This window comes from Malaclemys terrapin, chromosome 8 (assembly GCF_027887155.1).
Source record: "Malaclemys terrapin pileata isolate rMalTer1 chromosome 8, rMalTer1.hap1, whole genome shotgun sequence".
Lineage (NCBI taxonomy): Eukaryota > Metazoa > Chordata > Testudines > Emydidae > Malaclemys > Malaclemys terrapin.
The window spans coordinates 2,869,899-2,896,099 of NC_071512.1; the positions used below are offsets into that span (position 1 = coordinate 2,869,899).

Genomic DNA, 26,201 nt, shown 5'->3' on the forward strand with positions numbered 1-26,201 from the left:
TTTAGGGTTTAGTTCTTTATTACACTTAAAACAAATTCTGATAGAGCTTTTGTTCATGCAATCATTTAATGTGCTTTGTATTTTTATAGTCTTTGCTGCTCCTAGCTTACCTCATAAGGAATGGATCAGAGCGTGTTGTTACGAGTGCCAGAGAACACATTTATGATTTGCGCTCCCTGGAAAATTACCACTTTGTAGGTGAGCAATAGAAAAATCTTATAAGCAAATTAAAACAGTAGTTGGAGTTGTCAGTCACCTGAACCAGCTTAGAAGCCTCCCTGCTCTAATTAGAATGTGACTGTTGCGGGTTGTGTGAAGAGTGCAGAATCCAAGACGTGGGACCCTAGAGTATTAATTAGTGAAGACAAGAACTTGCAGAAAAGACTGGCTAATAACAACAGAACCAACACAACATGAGTGTTCGGGTTTATATTAAAATATGCACTAGAGACTGGTCCCCTGTGGTGTCCGTAAAGGAATAGCTTTAATCATATGGGAAGAAAAGGTTAGAGCTCCAAAACACACACATCTGTTTGAAGCTGGGGTTTTTTTTTTCCTCCCACCAAATAATATTTACAGTGCAAAGGCAGCAAGGCCAATGTGTGTTTTGAATGTGAAAGAGGCTGGTGAGAAAAGCAAATTTTAGTTTTTAGCTGAAAGCACTTTAAAAATTCAGTTTTGCAGTGAGACAGAATTCTAGCAATTAGTGTTTCAAAAACTGCACTAAAAAAGCTAAAAACTGGTGCTGCTTCTTAAAATGGGTTAAAATCGGAATAAAATATGAGTGAAGAAAATAGTTTAAATCTGAGCCTGTTTTTTTTTTTACTCCAAAACTTACTGCTGTTGATCTGTTAAAGATTAATGTTAGACTTTTCTAAATACAATTTGTATACATGATTTAGTTGATGAAATTTCAATTGAAATAAAATATTGTTTGACCTCCTATTTTAGACAGGTTCAGTGCACTTTAGGATTTTTCTCATAATTGTTCATTTTGTAACTTTTTTTAATTTGTTAGGTTGTCTAATGCTCAGTACTAACTGCTACTTCTTTTTTTCCCCCTTTGCCGATATATAGATGAGAATGGCAAAGACCAAGGTATAAACATACGCCAAAAGGTGAAAGAAATGGTAGAGTTTGCCCAGGATGATGATCGACTTCGTGAAGAGAGGAAAAAGGCAAAGAAGAACAAAGACAAATACATTGGGGTTTCTTCTGACAGTGTCGGAGGGTTCAGATATGGTGAGTACAGTGCTGTGTTCCTCAAGTAGATGAGGAGAGCAATTTGCACCCAATGACATAGCTTGGTTTCATGGAGCAAGGAGCAAATAAATACTGAGCAAATCCTTCCTGGAAATTTGTCCCTTTGTAAAGGACTCTTTAAAATATGCCTGGCACTTTTATTACTCTTATCGAGCTAATAACTTTTCAAATCCTTCTGGTACATCTGAATAGAAATGAAATATTTTCAAATGTATTGGTGGCAGTTTCTCTCAGTCCCTTGGTGGGGTGGGGGGTAGGGGTGTCACTTAAATGAACTAAATGGAGATTTTATTATATGGCTGGTGGGGATCCACTGATGCTTCCAAAACTTAACTGATCTATCTGAAAATTGGCATGTAGGGTCCTTTGCCCCAATGCAATTCTAATGGAAAGTTTGAAGCAAATCAAACTGCATTTTCAGGGCTTCCAGAAGAATTCTGGTTTTGTTTTTCCTTTTTTGTTTTTAAGATCGCTAATACTTTCTCACGTCTTTATAGCTGAAAATGGCTTGACCTAGACATCCTACCCTTGTCTCAGGGAGCTGACCTCACTGAGTGCCTTTGATTTGTTTTGGTGATGGTGGTGAGTGTGTGGTGTTAAAGTAAAACAATGTGTACCTTAGGATATACAAGCAGATCTTAAACTCCCATGTAGCATTATATGGACACTTGGAATATAAGCCACCATATGTATGTATTTTGATATTCACATCAGGTCTGTGTGTTCTTGTTAATGTGCGTGTGGTGCTGCTTGCTGATCTACAATCTCTAATGGAATTCGGGGGTCTGCATCTGGTCTATGTGATTTTTATGGCATGTGTTGAATCTGCAGCTCCCATGTGCACCTTAAGGAGCATGCTTCCCAGTGCCAGTACCACACCCACTTTGCCTTGACACACTAGGAAACTTGCAGCTGAATATGTACTGTGCTGCTTTATTGCACCCACCAGGCCTTGCAAAACTGAAGGCAGGTCACCTGTTCAGTGTTTCAGTGGGTGCTTGGGAAACTTAAAGGAACCTTGTTGAACAACAGCTGGTATTGAAGCTTAAGGAACTATGGATTTAAGGGGGGGAAACTAAGCAGTAGCTTTGTCTTAAAAATCAGTTTAAAGGGATATTCTAAGGATAAAATGCAAAAACGTGTAAGTCTGTAAATGCCATTAAGGTCACTTGACCATTCATAACTCTACATCTCTCCTTGACAATAGGCACTCCAGAGCCTAATATGTCCAGGGAAGTTGCCCTTCATCTGCAGGAGTGGTTGCCTAAAAGCTAGCTTGACTTGGGCATGGAATCTCACATCAGGTCTTTTTTTGCCATGCCTTGAAGCTTGCCCACCTCTGTCTGCTTTGCTTAGATGATCACTCATGAGCAATGTAAGGCACTTCTTTATGCACCACTCCCTCCTTGGCCTCCTCTATGCTCCCAGTCCTGCCACTGAGGAACAAAGGTCTGAGTGTGCATCTAAATTTGCATCTCTTTTGTGTAGCCCAATATGTTGCATATAAACCATCAGTCTGTCCATATCCTCCCTGGTATTACTAGAGATCAGGATATTTTCCACTAAGAGGAAAGTCCAACCCTCATGTTCACAACTTCTGAGTGCTCCTGTGCAGTGGAACCAGTGTGGCTTTGTGCGATATTGGACTGTATGTGAAGGAGCTGTGCCAGGAGTATGCATCCTCTCTGTGTGACCTGGAGATTTGCTCTGCACAAGCCACTCTGTGGCACTGGGGACCCTTCCATCACAGTGAGGAGGAAGGATACATGTAAGTGCCAGTTGGCTGAACCGTCTCCATGGTATAGGGAAGGATTTCCTCCCTCTTCTTTCCTCCTCTTCTCCCCCCCCCCAAAAAAAAAAATAGGGTAGACAGGCAGTTCCACCATGCTATAGGATAAGTGCCTCCTTGCAATATATTCCTTTGGATTTATGCTACCTGCTGGGGGCTCTGGTAATCCTCTTGTCTTGTAGAATGCTCACAGGCCACTGCCTCTGTACCTTCTTCATTGTTGTCTCCTATCTTTCTGTCTGGGTTGGCTCTTGTTTCTCTCTGTCCAAAGAGAACTTACCCACCCCATGTTGATCAGTGGGAAACTTCATTCCTTCTCCATATTCTATTCAGCTCTTTTCACCACACTTCCAAATCTGAACCCGTGTCATCTCATTAAAATGTATTTGTTTTTATACTAAAGGATCTCTAATTAGCATCACTTCATTTATCACTGTATTGAAGTGTCTGCAAACATTTTCATCATCTTAAAATGCCAGCACTAAAAAACCCCTTCAGGCTGAAATTCTACATATAAGGTCAGGTCTTTCAGCTAGGAAGGAATAGTCTCTTATACAGAAAATTGATTTTTTTCCAGCGGGATCCAATAGGAATTTTGGGGGGAAATAGTTTTAAGAGTCTTTTTTTTTTTTTTTTTTAAGTATCCAAAAACATATTAGTTTGGGTTATTTTATGAGTTTAAAAAAATGTGAACAGGCTATATTTTATCATCAAAATAGCCCACAGTTTTTAACAATGCTGTGTCAGGCTAATGTGTAACAAAGTTCTGGAATATGTGGATAAACTTTACATTGGAAAACTTTTTTTTTTAACACCCCCACCCAACCTGATATTTCTTTTTGTTGTCTCAATCTACATTTTGGTACATCAGGCCAGGTTTTTCTGCTGCTTGTCAGCATTCTAAATGTTTATAACATACAAGGAAACACAATGTACGTTAAAATACAGAAACAAAAAAGTGCACATTCAGTGCACATTAATGTGCTCCCTAGCACTTTCTCTGGGTAGGAATAAATGATAAATTCTCAGAATGGAGAGGGGTAACTAATGGTGTTCCCCAAGGGTCAGTCCTAGGACCGATCCTATTCAACTTATTCATAAATGATCTCGAGAAAGGGTTAAAAAGTGAGGTGACAAAGTTTGCAGATGATACTAAACTGCTCAAGATAGTTAAGACCAAAGCAGACTGTGAAGAACTTAAAAAAAAATCTCACAAAACTAAGTGATTGGGCAACAAAATGGGAAATGAAATTTCATGTGGCTAAATGTCAAGTAATGCACATTGGAAAAAATAACCCCAACTATACATACAATATGATGGGCGGCTAATTTAGCTACAACGAATCAGAAAAAAGATCTGGATGTCATCGTGGATAGTTCTACGAAGACGTCCACGCAGTGTGCAGAGGCAGTCAAAAAAGCAAACAGGATGTTAGGAATCATGAAAAAGGGGATAGAGAATAAGACGGAGAATATATTATTGCCCTTATATAAATCGATGGTATGCCCACATCTTGAATACTGCGTACAGATGTGGTCTCCTCATCTCAAAAAAGATATACTGGCACTAGAAAAGGTTCAGAGAAGGGCAACTAAAATGATTAGGGGTTTGGAACAGGTCCCATATGAGGAGAGATTGAAGAGACTAGGACTTTTCAGCTTGGAAAAGAGGAGACTAAGGGGGGGGGTTGATAGAGGTATATAAAATAATGAGTGATGTGGAGAAAGTAGATAAGGAAAAGTTATTTACTTATTCCCATAATACAAGAACTAGGGGCCACCAAATGAAATTAATGGGCAGCACATTTAAAACAAATAAAAGGAAGTTCTTCTTCACACAGCGCACAGTCAACGTGTGGAACTCCTTGCCTCAGGAGGTTGTGAAGGCTAGGACTATAATGGGGTTTAAAAGAGAACTGGATAAATTCATGGAGGTTAAGTCCATTAATGGCTATTAGCCAGGATGGGTAAGGAATGGTGTCCCTAGCCTCTGTTTGTCAGAGGGTGGAGATGGATGGCAGGAGAGAGATCACTTGATCATTACCTGTTAGGTTCACTCCCTCTGGGGCACCTGGCATTGGCCATTGTCAGTAGACAGGATACTGGGCTAGATGGACCTTTGGTCTGACCCAGTATGGCCATTCTTATGTTCTTCCTGTGATGGAGAGCACTATTGATTACCTGGTTTGGTAGACACTTACAACAAACTCTTTCAATATAGTCTTGGTACATACAAGATGGAGAAAAGGCTACAGGCAGCTGGATACTAACATTGAGCCATTTGATCAGAAAGCATATCTGTACTTGTCCGGATTCTGTATTGTACAAAAAACTAACAAAGGGAGTCATTTTGATGTTCACATTTTCTTTTTCAGAGATTAAGATTTTTATTTTTGCATGTGTAATTCAGGTTGGAGAGAGGCATAACTCGGATTCAATTGGACCTTTTCATATTCCTATAACTTATTCATTGTGTGTGGATTTAAAACTGTTTTAATTGAGCATGACCCTTGTATTTTTTTAAGTATCTTACAAGTTTCTTATGAGTTCCCAAATAATTTAACTAATTTACCATTTTTGCTGTCTGCTTGCTAGTTCCATTTCACTCAGGTAAGGCAATAAAAGTAGGCTGGTCAATGTCTCCTTTCTAATTTTCATGCACTATGACCAACATGTTCAAATGTTTGGTGCTTAAATTTTAGGCAATTGAATACAAATTTAGGCACCCCATAAGTGGCTTAACATTTCCAGGATCCAAATTACCTGCCTGTTGAAAATCAAGCCACTGATTGGGTTGCTAAAATTTTCAAACTTAGTGCAGTCATCATATTGTTTCAGATTCCAACAATGCAAGGGGAAGTTTTAGTGAAAATATCTTTTAAATTCTTTTTTTAAAAAATTAACTTTACTAAATCTCAGTTTAGATGTGTACATGAAATATTTGCAGGTAATTGAAGAAAAGGTATAATCTCTTTTCTAAACTAACCAGCAGCTAGTTGGAGTTCTTGATTCTCTACATTCAGAAGCAAATTTATTTTGTTGTTAATTCTTGATGGCACTGTAGTGTTGAGAAATGAAAGCACTGACTGGCTGCTGAGAAGGTAAGTTGCTGTACTTTCCTTAATGGTTTCTAAACCTTGTTGTTTGAGGGTTTTTTAACTGGAATAGATGCTAGAAATATTACCATATGTTTTCACACTAGTCTGTTTTGTGGTACTGTGCCTCTGTGTATTCATGAGCTTTTAAAATGTATAAAATCTTTGAAAGATTTACCACTTAGTGTGGCAGCTTGGCCAGGAATGCAATATTACACATTAAGTGACCATTATAAAAATGGCATGTTCCAATTCTGATAAGTTGCTTATACAGCCTGAGTTGATTCTCTTATGCTGCTCCTCCAGCAGGGTTTAACAGTATCCTGATGTGCTGTGCTGTGCATTACGGTTGTGTAGTTGTCATAAACAAAAGCTTTTGAATCTGCATTCCTGCCACTTAATGATTGGCATTCCATGCTGTGCCTTGCTGTAATAGTGTTGATTCAGCACTGTGGGAGCTTTCGGTTTGCTCTGAAAACTCATAAGGTAACAGTTTTTGTGGGGGTCATGGGGGACAACTCCAAAAAGACTACAGGCTTTTTCTTGCGTTTATCATCAGTGTTATTTCTTCACAAATTGTATAGGTGAAAGATACGATTCTGAGCCCAAGTCAAAATGGGATGAAGAATGGGATAAAAACAAGGGCGCTTTTCCATTCAGCGATAAACTAGGTGAACTGAGTGACAAAATTGGAAGCACAATTGATGATACCATCAGCAAGTTCCGGAGGAAAGATAGAGAGGACTCTCCTGAAAGATGCAGGTACTTCTACTATGTTAAAACAGCTGTATCTATTCTGAATAGTCACTATAATTGTAAGGCTTATTAGGTGTCTGCATTTTTTTGCCTCTTAATAGAAATACAATTTTGGGTCAGTCTGTTGTGTGACACCTCCCCCCCCTTACCCTGCTCTGTTGATTCAAGGGGGGCCATGTAGCTGTCATCCCCAACCCCAGAGAATAAGGAGGCTCTTTGGGTGGTCTAGAGTCAGCATAAGTGCCTTGGCCTTCAGGGGCAGCTCTGTTTTTTGCAGCCTCAAGCACGGCAGTCAGGCAACCTTCGGCGGCACGCCTGCAGGCGGTCTGCTGGTCATGCGGATTCGGCGGTGTTTCTGCGGGTGATCTGCTGGTCCCGCGCCTTCAGCGTACCCGCTGACGAATTGCCACCAAAGCCGCGGGACCGGCGGACCTCCTGCAGGCATGCCGCCGAAGGCGGCCTGACTGCTGCCCTCACGGCGACTGGCACGCCGCCCCAGGCACGCGCTTGCTGCGCTGGTGCCTGGAGCCACCTCTGCTGGCCTTGCAACTGCTTGTCCAGGGGGAGTCTGGCCAAAGTGCACTGAGCTCTAGTAATTCTCAGCTATTGCAGTGGCCTCCTGGACCCACTGCAGCAGCCTTGAAGCTGCTCTATTTTATAGACGAGTCCCGGCAAACTCCCAAATGACCCAAGAATAAGACGAGACACAGAAATTGCTTACAGCCACTTTAGCCCCACCCTCCACCTCCTATTTTCATTTTTTTTCACTGGGTTTCTGTATTGAGCAGATCTCAAGAAGAACAGAGAATTTGGACCACTTGCTCCTGTACTTGAAACAAATAGTTTCATTTTCAACTAACCCTTTTGTAAAATATGACAGATGTTTGTTCACCTGGCCTCTAAATCCTCTGCAGTCAGAAAATAAAACTGAGGTGTTTTTGCCTGCAGTATGAACTCTAAATGCACCACGCTTCAACAGATGTATTAAATTTTATTATTGGGAGATCAAACCGATTCTTAACAATCTGAAATTGCTACAGAGAAAATGCTCATTTAAATAATTTCCTTTTGGGTAAATGTTCTAAAATTGTAGGAATTCTAATACATCTTGCATTTACGTGTATTAGTGGTTTTTCACAACCCTATGTATAAGTGTTTTTAATACCAAGTAGTCCAGCAGGGAAGTGAAAGTAATACTAATGGTGGCACTTTTCAGAACAGGGCAATATGGCCTTCCCCCTAGGACATGAATAAATCAAAAACTGGTACTCTATGCACACATCAGCGTTCCCTCTTAGAATTTATCATCAATAGACTACAAAGAGAGAGAATCAGAAGAAACAAACAACTTGAGATTTAACAATAATGGTACATTGATTTGAGCTTTGTCCTTATCTTTCAAAAGCAATTTTGCACATGAGAACATCCATAAAGATCCTTAGCTATATTTCAAATAGAAAATGAACAAATATTTACCTTGATATTCCCCTTGTGTTGTCTTGTGCTACTACGGTTCTTCCTCCCGCTACTGCTTATCACCTGGATGGATCCTTATCTCCTAGTGTGCCAAGCAAGCCTCTCTCTCACCTTCTAATCCCTCCCCAAAACCCTCTTCTTTAGCTAGCTTTCAACTGCTACTTTCTGCTCTACTCCCGTGTTTTTAATCTTCTGCACTAACCAGTTTTCTAACTTAATCATTTGCTCTTTCACACCTCATAGTTATTACATCTTGCATCTTTGGTTGTTATCCTTTCTCTTTCCTTTCATCTTTTACCAGAAATGTCAGCCCAGGGACAATGTCTTTGATTCTATAAAGTGCCATAAGAGCGTTTGGTACTATTAAGTAATAACATCAATTTTAAACAAGGAGTTAAAAGGGGAAATTATGCAACATACACCAGCAAAAATGCTCTTCCTAGTGATAGTTAAGGTGAGGTTGCACTGCTGAGTCCCACAATGCAAAATAATCCAGACTTCTGCCAATATGCCGTGTCTCTAGTACCGCACAAAAAGCAGTCCGAAAGCATCTTTTTGCCTCAACAGCACACATGTGGCGCCTAGTCTAGAAGCCATTATGTGTGCATTGGGAACTGAAACAAATGGAAGTTTTGTCTGTAGGAGGAGCAAAGTCCTCAGGCCAGGTCCATATTGTCATAGGAATCTCATGATGTAATGTGTAATTAAAACCCAATAAAAATCCTATTGATAGTTCTTTATACTCCTAGAACTGTTGTACCTATTTTTATCATTTCTCGTTTCATAACCCACTAATTGAATACTACAGGTGCAAGTTCTACATAAATATTTAATATCTAAGCATCGGTGATCGCAAGAAATTGGATTTTAGTAATCATGTGTGGCTTAAAAATCAAAAATCCAACACTGCACAAAATGGTACTTTGAAGAATGTGTGCAGTAGATATGGAGTTTGTATCCTTCCCTTCTGGGTTCATGGAAATAACCTAAATCAGTGGTTCTCAACCAGGGGTACACATACTCATGGGTATGCAGAGGTCTTCCAAGGGTACATTAACTCATCTAGATTTTGCCTTTCCCAACTTATCAGTATGGCTGGCTCATTGGAACTGAAATAGTAGAAGAGAAGGCAATTCAGAAAGCAGTCGCTAAAAGCCTCTGGTTTTCCTTTGTTTGTTGGGATTCCCGCTAATCTTACACTAATGATCCAAGCTTGACCCCAGTATCCTCCTTGCTTTGCACTCCATTAATGCTGATCCCATCCTTATGTACAGAAGCAGTATTTTCCAAATTGTCTGCAGGTACCTTAATGCATCTGTAAAACAGTTTTTTAATACCAAACAGGAATTCTTGAACTCTGTCCAAATTTATTTCTCTCCATCTTTTAAGAAGCTAGGGTAGGCAGCAGATGGCAAAGGAAAACAAAATGTGGTGTTGGTCTCCTATAAAACCATAAGTGTCATCTTTGCTAAAGGTGACCTTGGTTTAAAGAGTGGTAATCCTTCTTTGCGGGCTGACTAGGTTTAGACATTCTGCCTCAAACTATCTCCCCCCGAATCAAAGAGACAGTAAACCATTTTCACTCCTTCGGGGGGGGGGGAGAGAGAATCTAAAGCAAAGGAAGAGACCACAGGCTAGAGTTCAGCTCCTGGCTGTTACGTGAACATGCATCGCTCATAGGACCTTATCTTTAATGATTCAATATGATACTAGATGAAACTTCTTAACATTCACTATGCAGTTCTCACATGAAGCGGTACGATTTTATAGGGATTTATTCCGTACATAGTAAACACACTTAAAGTGAACGTTCATCTATAATGTTTCATTGCTGTTAATGTGACCATCAAAGAAAAATCAAAACAAATCTCCTGAGACATTCAGTTTGAAGCAGTACAGTTTATTATAGAAAATTGGGCACTGTAATATTTTATGTCCTACATTTCAGTGTATATATATTTAACCTCTCTGGAAAACGTTCAGATATAACACATGCATCCACCTAAACATTGCTTCTCTAATGCTGTGGATTTTGGAGGTCAGTTGACCACTCAAACCCTTTTTATTTTTGTAGAGCTAGAATTTCTGGTAGTGCAGCAGTTAAGATGGTGTAGATCACTAAAGGGTGGTGTAGATCACTAAAGGGTCATGTGTGTCTTACTCTTGAGCAAGTGAGATTAACCTTACTACGTTCTTCTGAAACTTATGCTATAGTGTAATATGGGCATGCATCTGAAGTGCACATTTCATCGGTGCATGTGACAACACCTGCACTTGATAACCTCTCCTCTCCCTCAAGTTCCCCACAACACATGCACACTTGGGGCTGCACTGATGTGGTTAACAATTAACAATAGTAATTGTATTGCAGTAGTACCTAAAGGTCCCAATCAGGGTCGGAGACCTGTTGTGCTAAGCACTGCATGAACACACAATGGAAAGAACCTGCCCCAAAGGAGCTTACACTCTAAGTCAGGAGGGGTGACTAAATGATGCATTGCATTAGTGAGGTTGCCAGTCATCTTTGGAGACTTGGATTAAAATCCTGATATTACAACTGAAAATGAATGTAGTGGTCTCCTTCTATTCCCTCACTTGTGCATGGTGCTAATAGTACTGTAGGCTCAGAGGGCCAAGAGCTGGAACAGCTGAGAGTTGCTACAAGTCGGGGACTAGGTGCACTGGCAGAGCTGTGTGCAGTCTTTCACCACACTTGCTTGTATGTCTGGCTAAAGTTAATGCTGTTAGTCTTTGGAAGCACTTCCAGTGGCAACTAGATTGTTCTCTGCTGAGAATAGTGGGGAGTTTGGCATACTTCATATACATAGAGGAAATGGGACACATACAAAGGCTACCCTTTAGAGTATATTGTGGTTGTCCTATCCCCAAAGGGCTGGTGCTTCCACTATGCGACCCTAGGGCTGCAGGATTTGGGGGGGCAGCATTTTGCCGTCCTTGGCAGAAATTCGGCGGCAGGGTGTCCCTCCACTCCGGGTCTTCGGTGGAAATTCAGCAGCGCGTCCTTCACTCACTCCAGGACCCACCGCCGAAGCGCCCTGAAGACATGGAGCGGAAGGACCCCCGCTGCCAAATGCTCTGAGGAGGGGCGCTGCCGCCTAGGGCATCAAAAACCCTGGCGCCGCTCCTGTATCCCCACTGACAAAAGGACAGTCTTTGTTCAATTAGAGATGTTAGTACTCTTGTGCATTATTAAAATATAAAAACCTTCCACTTTTAATTATGTACCCAGAAGGGAATTGCTATTTCAAAATAGTTTTTCAATATATTTAAGCTTTCTCTCCAGCATTTTTCATTGTTATATACAATTCTCTTGCCCTAATGATAAAATGCAATATGCCTGTTGCAAAAATGAATGATATTTTACACCTTTTTGGGTCACAAGCAAAGTAAGAATGGAGAATTTAATAGTCAGACTAAACATACATTACACTGTGGTACATAAAAAGATTTCAACTAAAACAGACACGTGCTTTGAGGTGTTCGAATAAATGTGTTTTCTGAGCTGGGAAATTTAGAACAGTTTTGTATAATACTGGGAAACAATCTTATTAAAGCTGGGTAACCATTTTTCACAAATACTTGAAAGAAAATAAAAGCCCATATATCTCAAATGGGATATGGGCTGGAAGTGGAGTTGGTATGCTTGACATCTTAAGGCCAGCACCCTTTCTTGATGCGCCGCTTCATTTCGACCAGTGAATAACCTCTTGGGGCAAGTGTTGAATAGGCCTACCAACTTCACTCTTTTTCTAAATATCCCTAATTATAACAGGCCAGACAGCTGTATCTAACAAAGACCTTTAAACCCCACACATGCACAGAAAAGTCTCTGAAAAATTGGGATAATGCTACCCCCACTTTTGTAAAGTGCCACATAAGTGTAAAGTATTAATTTCTCAAATATTAAAGCTGTGTACTCCTTTCCCTAAGTCGCTGTCTACACAGTCTTTTGTTAATACAAATCAACACTCTTGTCCAAATTCTTAGGCCAGAGTTCAGCGTCCATTGAAATAGATGAAAAGACTCCATTGATTTCAGTGGGCTTCGGATCTTGGTGAGGAGGAATTGAATCATATTTGTACTGATTACTATCAGTTTTGTTTCATTCTTCATTGCTCTTCTAGTGATAGTGATGAGGAAAAGAAAGCAAGAAGAGGTAAATCCTCCAAAGGTGAATTCAAAGATGAAGAGGAGACGGTGACGACCAAACATATTCATATAACACAGGCCACAGAGACCACCACCACCAGACACAAACGCACAGCAAATCCTTCCAAAACCATTGATCTGGGAGCAGCAGCACATTACACGGGAGACAAAACAAGTCCGGATCAGAATGCAGCTCATACCCCACAATCTACAATAAAGGTAAGATGTAACTTCCATTCTTCCAACTCTGAAACCATGTTTGTTTTAAGAACAAGGGAACTCGGAATTAAGTAGATTATAGAGCAGCCCAAAGAATAACTATTTTCCCAGAAATTAAAGGGTTGGATTTTCAATAGTGTCTAAGACCCTAAAATTGGACCTAGAATAAATGTCCCTTATCTAGTAATATAGTGCCGTCGCTACACAAATTTAGAATGGACAGGCTCTGATGGGTGGATGTTTTTTTTTAATCATTTCTCTATTTTAATCTATTTTAAAAAATAGCAGGAGGAGAGTATTTAAGGTTCAAAAGATACTTCTATTTTTAATCTCCAAATGTCTGGTATTTCAAAACATTAGCATTCTATACAATACGGATTTGTAACAGTTTTTGTTTAAAAACACCACATTCAGCCATATGTAATTAGCAAAGCTCTCAAAATACAAAGCCCCAACTTAAAATACAGAAACATGATTTTGATTTATCACTAGGCTGAATTTCAAGCTTCTAAATTGTTTGGACATACCTAAGGGGAAAAAAATACTTGTGGCAAGTTTCTTTTTCCCTAGCCATTTAGTAAGTTCACAAATATTGTCCATCTAGTCAGTCTCTATTGCTACTGGGTACTAGAAAACTCAGTGTCTGGGGCCAGTGTTTTTAATTACAGTCATATCTAAGCGACAAAATAATTGTTGGAACAAGTTTGTGGCCCAACCACAACTAACTTTTTTTCTGTACACACAGGCAAAAGGGGGAAGGGGGAGAAGTCTTATAACATGGATGAGTTGAAAGCCTGTTTCACAATAGTGTTTAAAATATCTACTTATGTAGTATAGGTGAAGGCTCTAGTCTTCCTAGCTTCCCTTGGATTTCTACTAATATTGTATTTCCTTACCTGCCCCATCTGTTATCTTTCTGCTTTTTGTCTCCCTGTAATTGTGGGCATGCCAGACTCTGTGAAACAGTTATTTATGGTCAATCCACAGTATGAATCTTTGTACAGTTCACTTACACGCATCAGAAAATATTGAAAAATTCAAGAGCCTATTGACATCTCTTGGAAAATGGCAAAAACTTTTAGAAGCACATCTTGGCTAAGTGTATATCTTTTATATTGTCTATTTTTAGTCTGACACTGACTTGCAAAGTGGATCTTTATTCCTGGCCTGCTCTTTGTTCCTTATTTGAAATTGTAATCCTCTGAAATTAAACTTTCTTGTTATAAAAATAATTAGTGTCACTGAGACTGCCTCAGGCTGTTAAACACAATGCTCTCATGCATAGATGTGTCATCTTTGGTTAGACTCCACAAGAGGTTGTTGCAAAGATTTCTGCTGCAAAGTTGAGTCCACTTGCTTCTCTGCCATAAAAAGGAAGAGCATGTTTCCCATTGGACTTCCATTTTTTTCCTGTGGTGATCTTTCATCAAGCGCTCCCTGACAGGCACTATGCAGCTGTCCTATCTGCAAGAAGTCAGAAAATAATAGGGACTAGTTGTTTCTCAGGTGTGGGGGGTTCACCTTGGGCTCCCACAAAAGCCTCAGGGCATTTGGTCATCCACAGTGTGGAAAAGGCTATTTAAAAAAAAAAAAGTCTTCTCAGGCTATCGGTGAAGTTCACATTCTTAGCTTCCCAGACCTCCGGCAGGGTCAGTACTTTAAGGTGATAAGTGACCACCTTTGTCTGCATCAGCTGCCCGGGAGGGATCAGAAGCTCTGAACTGCTGAGAGACATTTCACAGTATGGAATGGGAGGAGAGAATCCTAGCCTTCATTTAGCCCTATATACCTGAAAATCCAGCCTGGCTGAATTGTCAAATTGTCCAGTCGTCGGAATGGAGAATGAGCAACCAGTACTTCCATATTGTATCTGAGATTAAGCCAGCCTTAAGTGTTCCTGTTTGCTTCACAGCCAAATCACAAGTAAAACAAATGTCTTGTAGGACACACTCAATAGTTCTATGCATGGGAGCTCTCTTCCAAGTTACTTCTGCTCTCCCCATGCTTTTACTGAACAGAACAGTGTAAAAAGAGAAAAATTACTTGTCATCCTGCTCGTAACCAGTTGGTTAATGAGGCCCTGATACTTTGAACAAATGGAGATGATAACCATATGTTCATTTCATCTACTGGTTACCCAGATCTTCCATCTGGAACCCACCTTCCTGAATTTTGAAGTATGGCTCTTGAATGTAGCATAACAAGAGATTTTATCTAATTTATATGTTATACCATCGTCTCAAAAGGAACAGTCTTAGAAGGCTTCTGCTCATTTCTGGCTCAGACTCAATGGTTGGAGCTAATGGACTGTGTGATGACACCAAGAAGAACTAAAGACATTCCTTCATTCTTACTAAACAGTCTGATCCCGTAGACAAGCCATCTCTTGGATCTTTAACATATCTAGCATTCTAGGAGCTGGCAGTAAGACTCCACTATCTTTCTTGCATAGCATGATTCATCAGAGTCAAAATAAAGCCACTTTATACAAACATTGGCCTATATGGAACTTGATCTGGGTCTTAAACTCTCAAACTCCATGTTATCATATCCATCTACTTGTGGTCCATTGAAGTAGCTTTCTTGGTTTCCATTACCTCTGTAGGTATTCAAACTACCCAGATAAAGAAGCATCCTGTATACTTCACAAGGACAAGGTGATCCTGTCAACTTTTGCTTTCAATAATTGCTGTTGTGAATTCTGTGATGTTAAGAAAATCATCTTTCCCTCTGAATCTGAAGCATAAGGAGGAATTCAGCACAAACTGGATCTCAGATGAATTATCAGCTTGACTAGAGATCTATAAATCTGCAGAGCTTCCACTCCAAATACAGGAATAAAAAAATCTTCAAAATAACCATTTCTAAATGGCTAAGATGTGATACTAGAAAAGTCTACCCCAAAATTGGCAGACCGGTTCTCAAAAGTCTATAGGAGCAATGCTCTCTATTGACAAATACCCTCACCTGAAGAGATGTTCAGAGTTGATTGGCCATTGATGCGTATCTTCACCAGGATCTACAAACTAGACTACAGCCTTAGTGCTGCCTATGGGAAGAGTGTTCTGAAGCAGTTCTTGAGTTTTAAAACTCTTTTGAGAGTGGGATTGTAAGGCTTTTCCCCTCCAAATGATCATGGGCTTATAAATTTCAATTAGGTGTCTCAGATTCTTACTGCTGGTGTTATAACACAAGTACTAATTTAATGAGTGCGTTAGAAGGGTACAAAACTCGCATTGGAGGAATAAAGCTAATGTCAGCCATTCGAGTTCTTTCTCTCTCTCTCTCTCTCTCTCTGTCCTCCCCACCCCCTGCCCGACTAATGTCTGAGTCCATGACTGTTCCTCTAGTAGGTAGAAACCATCTTAAAATGTGGAAGCCTGCCAGGAGAGTTCTGGAGAGTCAGCAGACCTTCCCCTTTTTCTCATTGACCAGGATAGATTGTTCTGGACTGCCTCCCACTTCCACCTAAAGTAAGAGAATCCACAAACTCTGTGCCAGTGTGACTGAGGCAAGTAGTCAGGAAGACCGATAGTAAAATGGTACTTAACAGACTTTTCAGCAGGTCGTCAGTCTGCCATAGATGCACTTGACCCCAGTGCCAAGATTTATAGAACAGTAAGAATGCCATTGTACTGCAGGAGTAGTAACGTTGGCTAAATGTGTGCATTCTTTGTGATGTTTCCTGCAAGAATATAGGATTCAGATTAACCAAACTGATGGTGATCTCGTGTATTAGAGCTGAGTGGGAAGCAGTTTTCTCATCCCATAAGATTTAAAAAAAAAAAAAACAAAAAAAAAACAAAACTTCCCATCCTGAATTAGACAAGTACACCTCTACCCCGATATAACGCAGTAAAGCAGTGCTCCGGGGAAGTGGGGCTGTGCGCTCCAACGGATCAAAGCAAGTTCGATATAACGCGGTTTCATCTATAACGTGGTAAGATTTTTTTTGGCTCCCAAGGACAGCGTTAAAATGGGGTAGAGGTGTAGTTGAAATTTCAAAAACTTTCACAAACAATACTCCAAAAATTTCAGATTGGGTTAATTGAAATGTTTCACTTCAATTTTGACTTTTTAACATTTTTATTTTTAGTATAAATTAACTAAAGTTTCAAACCAAAAAAACAAAATATTTTTTGTTTCAGGAGTGTCAAAATGAGATGTTTAGAAAATTTCTAAACTCCCCAATTTTTTTTCAAAATTTGTCAAAATTAACCCTTTCCTGAAAACAGTTTAGCCAAATCAGCATTTTTCTGATGGAAAAACATTCTCTTGGAAATTCATGACCAATACTAGTATTAGTGACTATGCTAGTGAAGTGACTTCTGATGTGCCATGGTACTGTCAGGAAATGCATTCTCTTCCTTGTTACATGACTGATAAAAGGAAGGCTTCAATACTGCTTTCCCTCTGTCTTCTTTGTGACCTTGCAAGCTAAGTCAGGGTCCCACAGTAACTTTGGAATTATATTTGATAATACAAGTCAGTTATTCTGAGATTTTAGATTAATGTGTTGCAAAACAGTCTGTCTTCCAGATAACTCTGTCCATTAACTAAGGGCTTGTCTACATGGTAAAATTTTCTTGCATAGCTATACCAGAATAATTATTCTTCTATAGTTGTACCAGTGTAAATTCCCCTGTGGACACACAATTCCAGAATAAGTGATTTATAATTTTCCAAAGCACAGTCATCATTCTGGAATAAAATCAATGTAATTCTTGAATAGTGTTCATGTGGAGACTTATACCAGTATAACTAAATGGAATAATTATGTATTAATGAATTAATAATTCTGCGATAAGTATGTGGGAAGGAAATCTCCCTATGTAGACAAGCCCTAAGATCCATTACTTGGAGCACTGATTGAACATACTCACCACCTGTTAACGGTGACGTTCTTTACTAGTATTTTACATAAGGTTTATATCATTCAACCAAAACCAGAGTGATTTAAACATGCACACCTTTGATGTTTGCTTCTCCGGTTTAAATCTTCCGTGGACATAAATAGCTACAGATAGTAAAAATAACATGGGTAGGTAATGTTCCTTTTTTAACTTCAGATTCTCTTAAATATATTCTAGTGAAGTCTGTCTTTGCTTAATTAGGTTACTCAAACAAGCTCCCCTCTACCCATCTGCATCTTTGCAGACATTCTGGCCATTTTGGGGGGCCATTTCATCAGGAGAACAATACTCAATTCATGTGTGAAGTTTGTGATAAGACAGTTAGAAAGCTACACTTGCAGTTGAACTATAAATAGTACTTCAATCATGTTTTTTAAAAAGCTGGTAAATTCTGTCTTCTTTAGGCTTCAGTACCCCCTGGCAGCAAGTCTTCTAATGATCTGTTTGATCTGTTTGATGGTGCTGGCCAGCCAGTCTCAACAGGTATATATCCTTATACTTAATCTATGATCTGTTTAATTTTGACTGTCCGTGCACAAGCTTGTGGGTTTTAATATTGTAAGGATAAAGGGGAAAGAAAAATGGTGACAAGCAAAGCAAAATGTTTCAAGTACCCAAAAAAATGGACAACTGTGTGTAAGTTTATAACTGCACACAAACTACCATATTACATTTTTTATCTGGCATGTTGGGAGAATGGGGGGTGCCAGTAAGTGAAAAATTCTGGTTAACTAAGAGGGAGGGAGTTTGAGTGGGGGAGGGGGTGTGGGGCTGGGGGTTGGGGTGCAGGAGTAGGTGTGGGGCACATGCTCTGGGTGGGACTCCGAGGGAGGGAGCTCGGGCGGGGGTTGGGGTGCCGGATCCAGATGGCGCTCACCTTGGGCAGCTCCCTGCAAGTGGTGACATGTCCCTGCTGCTCTAGGCAAAGGCACAGCTAGATGGCTCTGCACACTGCGTCCGCCCGCAGGTGCCACCCCCGCAGCTCCCATTGGCCACGGTTCCCTGCCAACGGGAACTGCAGAGCCAGCGCTTAGGGCGGGGCCGGCGCAGAGCTGCCTAGTTGCACCTCTGCCGAGGAGCAGCAGGGACATGTCGCCACTACATGCTGAGCCATGTAGGGAGCTTGCTGGCCCCGCGCCAACTGGACTATACCAATCGGACAGCTCTCTAAACCGGCATTTCTGGTCTTCATTGAAAGTCCGATTTAAAGTGCTGGATAAACACAGCTTTTACTATATATAGGATTAATAATAAGGTTAGCAAATCATAAAGATTAGCCACTAAATCAGTCTGTCAGAAACTGCATGGGTTATAATGCAGAGTTATTTATAATTAATTCTAAAAGCAAGCACAATCCAGTCAGCTTTAAGTTTCTCATGTTACAAGTTAAGGGATAGGCAGCTATAGAAATGGATGACCTCTATTCACAAGCCACATCTAATGTATACAGCAAAAGCAAACTCATTTCTTTTATCTCCTCATGACCCCTGGATAACCCCAACCCTAATGCCAAAAAACTCACTCTGAAGTTACAATTCTGTTCAATTAATTTATGGTGAATTATTCTCTGAATACTAAACTGAAATTTAAGTTCACTCATGTCCATGCTAGCACTAAACTGTGAAACCACAGTAACTCTTTTAGGCAAGCTTTAGATTTCAGTGACTTACCTACAAAAGTACAAAAATGGGTTGGGTGTGGGTGTGTATGGATGTGGGTGTGAGAAAGAGAGAGATAATATAATTAAAAAAAAAAAAAGTCTCGTGTCATGCCACAGACATTCATGCCAGCCACAGTTAAAACTGTGGATCATAAACTATTAAAGGGAGTTTGTCATGTATCTAAGGTGTTTTAATGGGACAATCAAAGAAGAGTTAACTGGAGGAGGATGGGGATGGTCAGATGGCTGGATGTAATTTTTTCCCCTCAGTATCAAGATCAATTTTAACAGAGAATTAAGCATCAGTGTGACCCTTTTAGTTGGCAAGAAACCTTTGAGAGAAGGTTTCTCTCTCAATTGCAAACAGAAATTTTACTAATTAACACAAGCTACTGTTTCTGTGTAACATGGGGCACCTTAGTAGTGCTTCTTTCCTTGCAGTATTTGTAGTAGCTTATAGTGGGGCTGAATGAGCCTCCTCCCCATAGCAGATTGGGTTAGAATAATTAAATTCTGTGAATTGATTGCAGTTTTCCCAGCTGTATTCATTGAGCAAAACAAATTTAATTTTTTTCAAATAACTTGTTACTCTTTTATATAATACATGGTTTTTGTTTTTTAAGGCCACACTTCTTAGGTTTGCCCAACACCAAGGGCTAATAGCTTAGTGGTATGATGCATAATCATTAACTAGCTATAATCAGAGGCAGCTCTAGTTTTTTTGCCGCCCCAAGCACAGCAGGCAGGCTGCCTTTGGCGGCATGCCTGCAGGAGGTCCCCGGTCCCGCAGATTCGGTGGCATGCCTGTGGGAGAGCCACCGGTCCCGCAGATTCAGTGTACCAGCCGCCGAATCTGCGGGACCAGCAGACCTCCCACAGGCATGCCGCCGAAAGCTGCCTGACTGCCACCCTCGCAGGGACCGGCAGGGCACCCCCCACGGCACGCGCTTGGAGCGCTGGTGCCTGGAGCCGCCGCTGGATATAATTGTATAAGATTTACATAAAACTTAAAATGTATTTAATTCATAATCTTGTGGGTTATTTATGAATCCATAAGTGCAAGAAAATTCAGTAAAGGATTACACTGTTAGCAGCCAGGAGCAATGTGGCACCATCTCAATGCTGCTGCATTGCACAATGTCACTTATCAAAAGAGTGCAAACTTGTTTAGTTTGGACATGTTACGCATTCATGAAATAACAGTCAAATGTGATAAATATCATCTGAGATACTGCCTGTGCTATAATGGTGTGATCTTGAAAATAGTCTGGGTGACAAAGCAGTGATGCTGGGTAGAAACAGCACCCATAGTACTCACCAGACAACCAAGTTAAAATAAATAAATAAATTAGTATCGGTCTTAATTTCTCTCCTTCCCACTTCCCAAGATCTTTAAAGTTTTCATACATTAACTTTTATTTGCCTTTATTGAGGGAAAGGTAAATGAGGTGAGGCATGCATTTTGGGAATGCTGAGATCCATGGTCATTCTGATGTGTTCCAAAAGCAGAATCCACATTGTCCTCCACCTTGCCCCTTTATCCATGGAAATACTCTTCATCAGGTTTTTGTAAAAAGCCTATTTTGTAACACTTTTTATTCTTTCCCTTTTAAATCCAGTTTTAATGGGAGATGAGAGAATTTTAAAATTCTTCTGTTTAGAATTTTTTTCATTTTTAAACTGAATCCTTTTCAAACAAATGGAGCTCTCCACATTTGAGCACATCTGAGCTGCTGATTCTTTTTGTTGCTCTACAGTGGTACAGCAATTTTTCCCTTCTTCAGCAGCATTGAGGAGTGGTATTGAGAAGAGGCATATTACCAGCTGGTCATTGTAAATAATCTCCTTGCTGCCCTGCGAAGGCAGATGGAAAGAGTTCATTTATAGCGACAGATCTCCTGTGGGAATCTTTGAGGATCGCTCATGTTGTGAAGATTAGCACTGTCCTTCACATGCAGGTCGCTTGTGATGACCAATATGTTCCTTGCAGCAGAGGGTGTGGGAACATTTCCTGGGTCACGCAAGACACAGTGGAGGGGTCAAAAGCAGTCTTTGATCTCCCCTGTAAAGAAATTGGCAGGGAAATACTATGAGTTCCAGGATCTGTGGAGGCGTTTGCTAAACAACTCCTCATCTATATGTATTTTTCAGTGTAGTAGGTGCTGTAACTGTTTCCCCTGAGATGTGGGAACACTGAGCAAGCTTTACAGTACAGGAAAGGGATGGTGAAGTTTGAGATTTACAAATTACTAAAGTTGCCCAAGTAAGTTGCATCCTGTTCACAGAAGGTGTGAAGACAGACTTGCATAGAGAAGTCACAGCAACAAGACAGTGCGATGTCCATGGTGGCACGTAGGTGGTCATAGCTATTTTTTAGGATTACTGGAGACTAGGTTTAACTCTAGGCCAGTGGCTTCCTCCATTGAGAGCTGCTTTTGTTGCTATCGGTCTAGGTTCTGCTTCTTTCCTCTTGAGCTTAATGTTCAATCCGAAAATGAAATAGGCACATGAGAGAGAGAGAATTGGCAAGAATGAAGAATATTCAGAAATCCCTTACAACTTTGGGTTCAAAGTGAGGGGGTTAGTCAATGCTGTAGCTATGGGTTACCTCTTTTGGCTTGTCAGGAAAGCAACTGATCTTGAGGTTGTGGTTTGACATAGGAGAATGCAAACCCTATGCTGTATGTTCTATGTACAAAAAGATCAAATCTTCACCTTCTTCAACAGGAAGCAAATGAGGTATTACTATGAAAGTGTTTCCTTTGCAGTAGACCCAGTAAGTTTGATCTTCTCACTTAGTTTCCAACTTTGATATTTGACTGGCTCATGCCACCTCCCTCCCACGTTTACATTATATCCAATGCAAGGTTTTTATATCAAAATACAACAGACTAAACAAATATTTTTATATAAATTCCTTCAATACAAATCCTACTGCATTTGTTCAGGCATCATCATCAGATTGAAATTTCCTATCTTTTCTAAAAAGAGTGGTACAGGTATTACAATGGAATTAACCTTCCATGGGAATTCAGAGACGCATGGTCCTCCCTTTCTCTTTATTTGCTGCTTTATATCAAATCATACATGTTCTGTAGATAGACACCATTTCCCCTTTGAAAAACAGTCATGCCTTCCTGATATTGACGACAATAAAATAACATTAAAAAGAAATACAAGTACACATGTATTAGAAAGTGAATTGTTCCTTTTATTACTGCTAGCCGTTTATTATAAAGAAGATAGTTCTAGTTTAATTAACCCAGTTGAGAGTAGCAGATGGGGCAGAATGTCTTGCAGCGATAAGACAATTCAGAAATGGCACCAGATGTTGGAAGCTGTCCCTGGTGGTGTTTGAGTGCAGCACAGATGTTCCAGTCCCACCTGGCTAGTTTCTAAGCACTGCAGGCTAAGCAGCTGTGATGTAACCTATATAATGTACGCATAACACTAAAAGCACAATAATTGAACTGCTGCTGCTACTTCTCAGGGTGTGACTGTTCAGAGGTGAAATCTTTAAGGACAAACAAAAATAAGGTCAACTTTTTGATACTTTTAGGCCATTAGAATGGCCACTTAAAAGCTGTAGGGGAAAGAAGTGACAAAAACTACACTGTCAAGCAAAGTGTGTTTTGGACTAAGAAATTAGCCTTCTGCCTATTCTGTTGTCCCAAATATAATTATTAAAGCTTTTTTTCTAGTTTGGGTTGAATATGCTTTAATGGAAAAATAGTTACAATACTATATTCAAATGTTAATAATTTAACTGGTAGCTTACAAAGGCATGGTTGGGACTTTAATGTTGTTGCTCTAGAGAGAAAGCAAACTTATAAAAAATGAACACCAATGCAAGCTCCGTCCTTGAAATCTTGATACCAAGATCATTGCAGAATCATTCATGCTTTAAGAAACATAAAAACTAAATATAAGAAGACTTTTAATTTTTCATGGTAAGCAGCATAATAAATTAAGGATTCCTCCAGTAACAAAGTATTTATTTTGATATTTTTTGCTTCCCAAGTTTTAATTCTGTAATCCTCCCATTACTTAGTTTACACCATACCAGCACCATCTCCTGTCAGTTTGATCTCTCAAGCTTCATTGCGCTGTATGAATTACTATTTTAGAATGAATTGTGAAACAGAACTGGCATCTTGTTCTCCCTGCCACCTATATGGCAAAGCACAATCAGCTAGATCTGCAGCATAGGCAAGAATATCCAATTTGTCTAGGTTCATATAAATACAGAATGGTGGTGGTAATAAAGCCTCAAAAAATGGTACAAACATACGACAGACTCAACCAACCCTGACTGCCAAATGCAGGAGGTTTAAAAATAAAACGAAATGCCTGAAAGCAGCTTACAGAAAGCCCTTGTCAAGTTCATTGAGCAGGGCATCGCTCCACAACCCTGTGATTCCTCTCCTTTCTAGGTGGATCAACTGACCCATTCGGAGGATTCGCTGACTTTGGTTCTGCCGCTGCCTCAGCAAGTTTCCCCTCGCCACAAGGTAGGATAATTTACTGACTGAAAAACGGCCCTTAGGGATGAGGAGCGGGGCATGAAGCCACTTTCTTTTTTGTGGCATTATTGGCAGTCAGCTCCCTTTCCTGGGGCTGGTTTGTGGTGTTAGTTTGACCAAGAAAGCCACATGCTCACCTCAGTGGTGCTGGATGGTTTTTTGGTCTCTGATGGGTATTTTCACAGAGTTGAGGCTCAGTAAAGAACAGCTTTCTGGTTTTGATGAATGATTCTTCTATAGTTCTTTAATGGGTATGGGTTAGAAGCCTATTTTGCCTTATTTGATGCACCCTGCATTGTTGAGAAGCATCCCTTAGCAATGTTGCTATAAAGTCATAAGATATCTTAGAGGAAATTGGCAGACTTTATAGTCACATCCATCAAAAGGATACAGGGAGTGAGGGGAAATAGTACATAAGTAGTCAGAAAAAATGGTGGTTAATAACGGAAATTTAGATGAGTCTTTACCCTCCCTCTTCATTTCAAAGTGATTCAGATTCCCAAGTGGCTTTTAATATCCTTGCCCATCCTGGATGTCAGGTGGCTTAGAGGAGAGTTTGTGGATGTCACAAAACAGTATTTAAATTTCAGCTTTGTATTGGCAGAAGGTTTAAGTACTTAAATGGTCCAGGGAAACACAACTCTGGTATGTCGCAGACAGGAAGCGAGAGCCCCACTTCTTGGCAATATCAGATACAGTTGATTCTGAAATGTGTGAGGGCCTTATTTCATAAAACACCGTACCAGTGGGAGCTTCAGGCATAACTTTGTTTTAGTGAAAGTAGAATTCCATTCAAATTGACATTTGGAATTATGGTCTCACTTGAACCATAACAAAATAAGATGTGGCTTTTAGGGTGGAAAATCAAGACAATAAAACTTACTCAAGGTATTCAACACTTCCAAGTTTTGTGGGTGTAGTGTGCCAGGTGAAAAACAAACAGCAGAAAAAACTTCACACAGTAAAAACATGGTTTTATAATATTTGGAAATGGGGAGGGGGAACTTTTTTAACAGGAGTCTTAGTGATATGCTGAGTGCTCCCACAGACAGTATTTGTGAACTCTTCCTGCTTTCTTGGCTGTTATTGATAGAACTAATCGCTAACTGATATACCTAATCACTGTTCGTCAAAATGGTCTAATGCCTTATGTAAGATCATCTGACCAACTTTTTTCTCTGAGAAAAGGCAGCCTTTCTCCTGATCTCTCCAGTCAAAAGTTCGCAAACTTTTTCAGATACAAGCAAGTGCTATAAAAAACTAATCTGAGTGGGGCAGCAGTATTTCAGTAAAGTATTTGATAGTTTGTCTTCAAAAACAAATTTATATCGCTTGACTTTGAGCACTGCCACGGACTGAAAAGTGATTGAAGGGCCCTAAACACATGGTAATGGCAAACAACAATGTAGCAAACTGTTCAGCAGTGTTGCAGGCTAAGTTCCCTCTAAGCTGCATGGCCACGCAGCAGCCTATTAAGTGCCACGCAGGTGCTCAGGGCCACGGTGAGGAGTGATGCCTCTCCTCCAGTCCGGGATCTGCCACGGCCAGGGGAGAGGCACCTCTTCCCACTGGCCCCAGATCTGCTGCAGCCGGGGAGAAGCACCTCTCCGTGGCAGGTCCAGGGCTGGGGCTGCAGGTCACCCAGCCCAGGTGCTGCTGCAGGGATAGAGAGCAGGGGGGAGTCTTCGCTTCCTGCCGGAGCCCTCACCCCTCACACCGCAACCCTCTGCTCCAGCCCTGAGCCCCATGCCGGAGCCCACAACCCCAGCCAGAGCCCTCATCCTCCCACACTCCGAACCCCTTGGCCCCATCCCACCCCATGAACATTATGTGCACCAATATGGAGGTGATGTGTCTCACATCACCTCCATATTGGTGCACATAACACATTTCATTCCACACATGGATGGGAAAAATTAGAGGGATCGCTGGCTGCAGGGATCCTTTCTAGGACTGGGGTATCATAGCAACTTTATTAATCTGGAATATGAGAGCGCACACTAAATTGGGAGGCTTGCGAATGTCTGAGGACACAAATACAAAGGAATTTTAGTATGTTGGAAATTCTGGGGGAAAATAACAATAGAATGTTTGACCTAGCCCAAAGCTCAGACTGAGTACTACATTGGCAAATTGGAATTTAAGGTCAGGATAACCCCACCTCCCCACACAATCCCACAAACAATTCACCTATAAAAGTCTAACAAATAAAAACAAAACTTTAGGCTCATATGCAATGAGGAATAGCAGCCCACCTGTGTTGGAAGAATGATAATCCCTAAAGATACCTAAAATCCCACTTGTCTTCCAAGATTAACAAAACATTTGTATAGTAAA

The 26,201-nt window shown here is 40.4% G+C and overlaps 1 protein-coding gene across 1 annotated transcript in view; it reads left to right on the forward strand.

The window, feature by feature from the left end:
- CLINT1 (clathrin interactor 1) overlaps positions 1–26,201 on the forward strand; it is a 78,925-nt gene that overhangs the window by 46,153 nt on the left and 6,571 nt on the right. The window contains exons 4-9 of the mRNA XM_054037206.1: positions 90–198; positions 1,078–1,242; positions 6,732–6,909; positions 12,525–12,768; positions 18,086–18,164; positions 23,775–23,852. Coding sequence (XP_053893181.1) covers positions 90–198; positions 1,078–1,242; positions 6,732–6,909; positions 12,525–12,768; positions 18,086–18,164; positions 23,775–23,852 — 853 coding nt within the window. The remainder of the gene's footprint in view (positions 1–89; positions 199–1,077; positions 1,243–6,731; positions 6,910–12,524; positions 12,769–18,085; positions 18,165–23,774; positions 23,853–26,201) is intronic.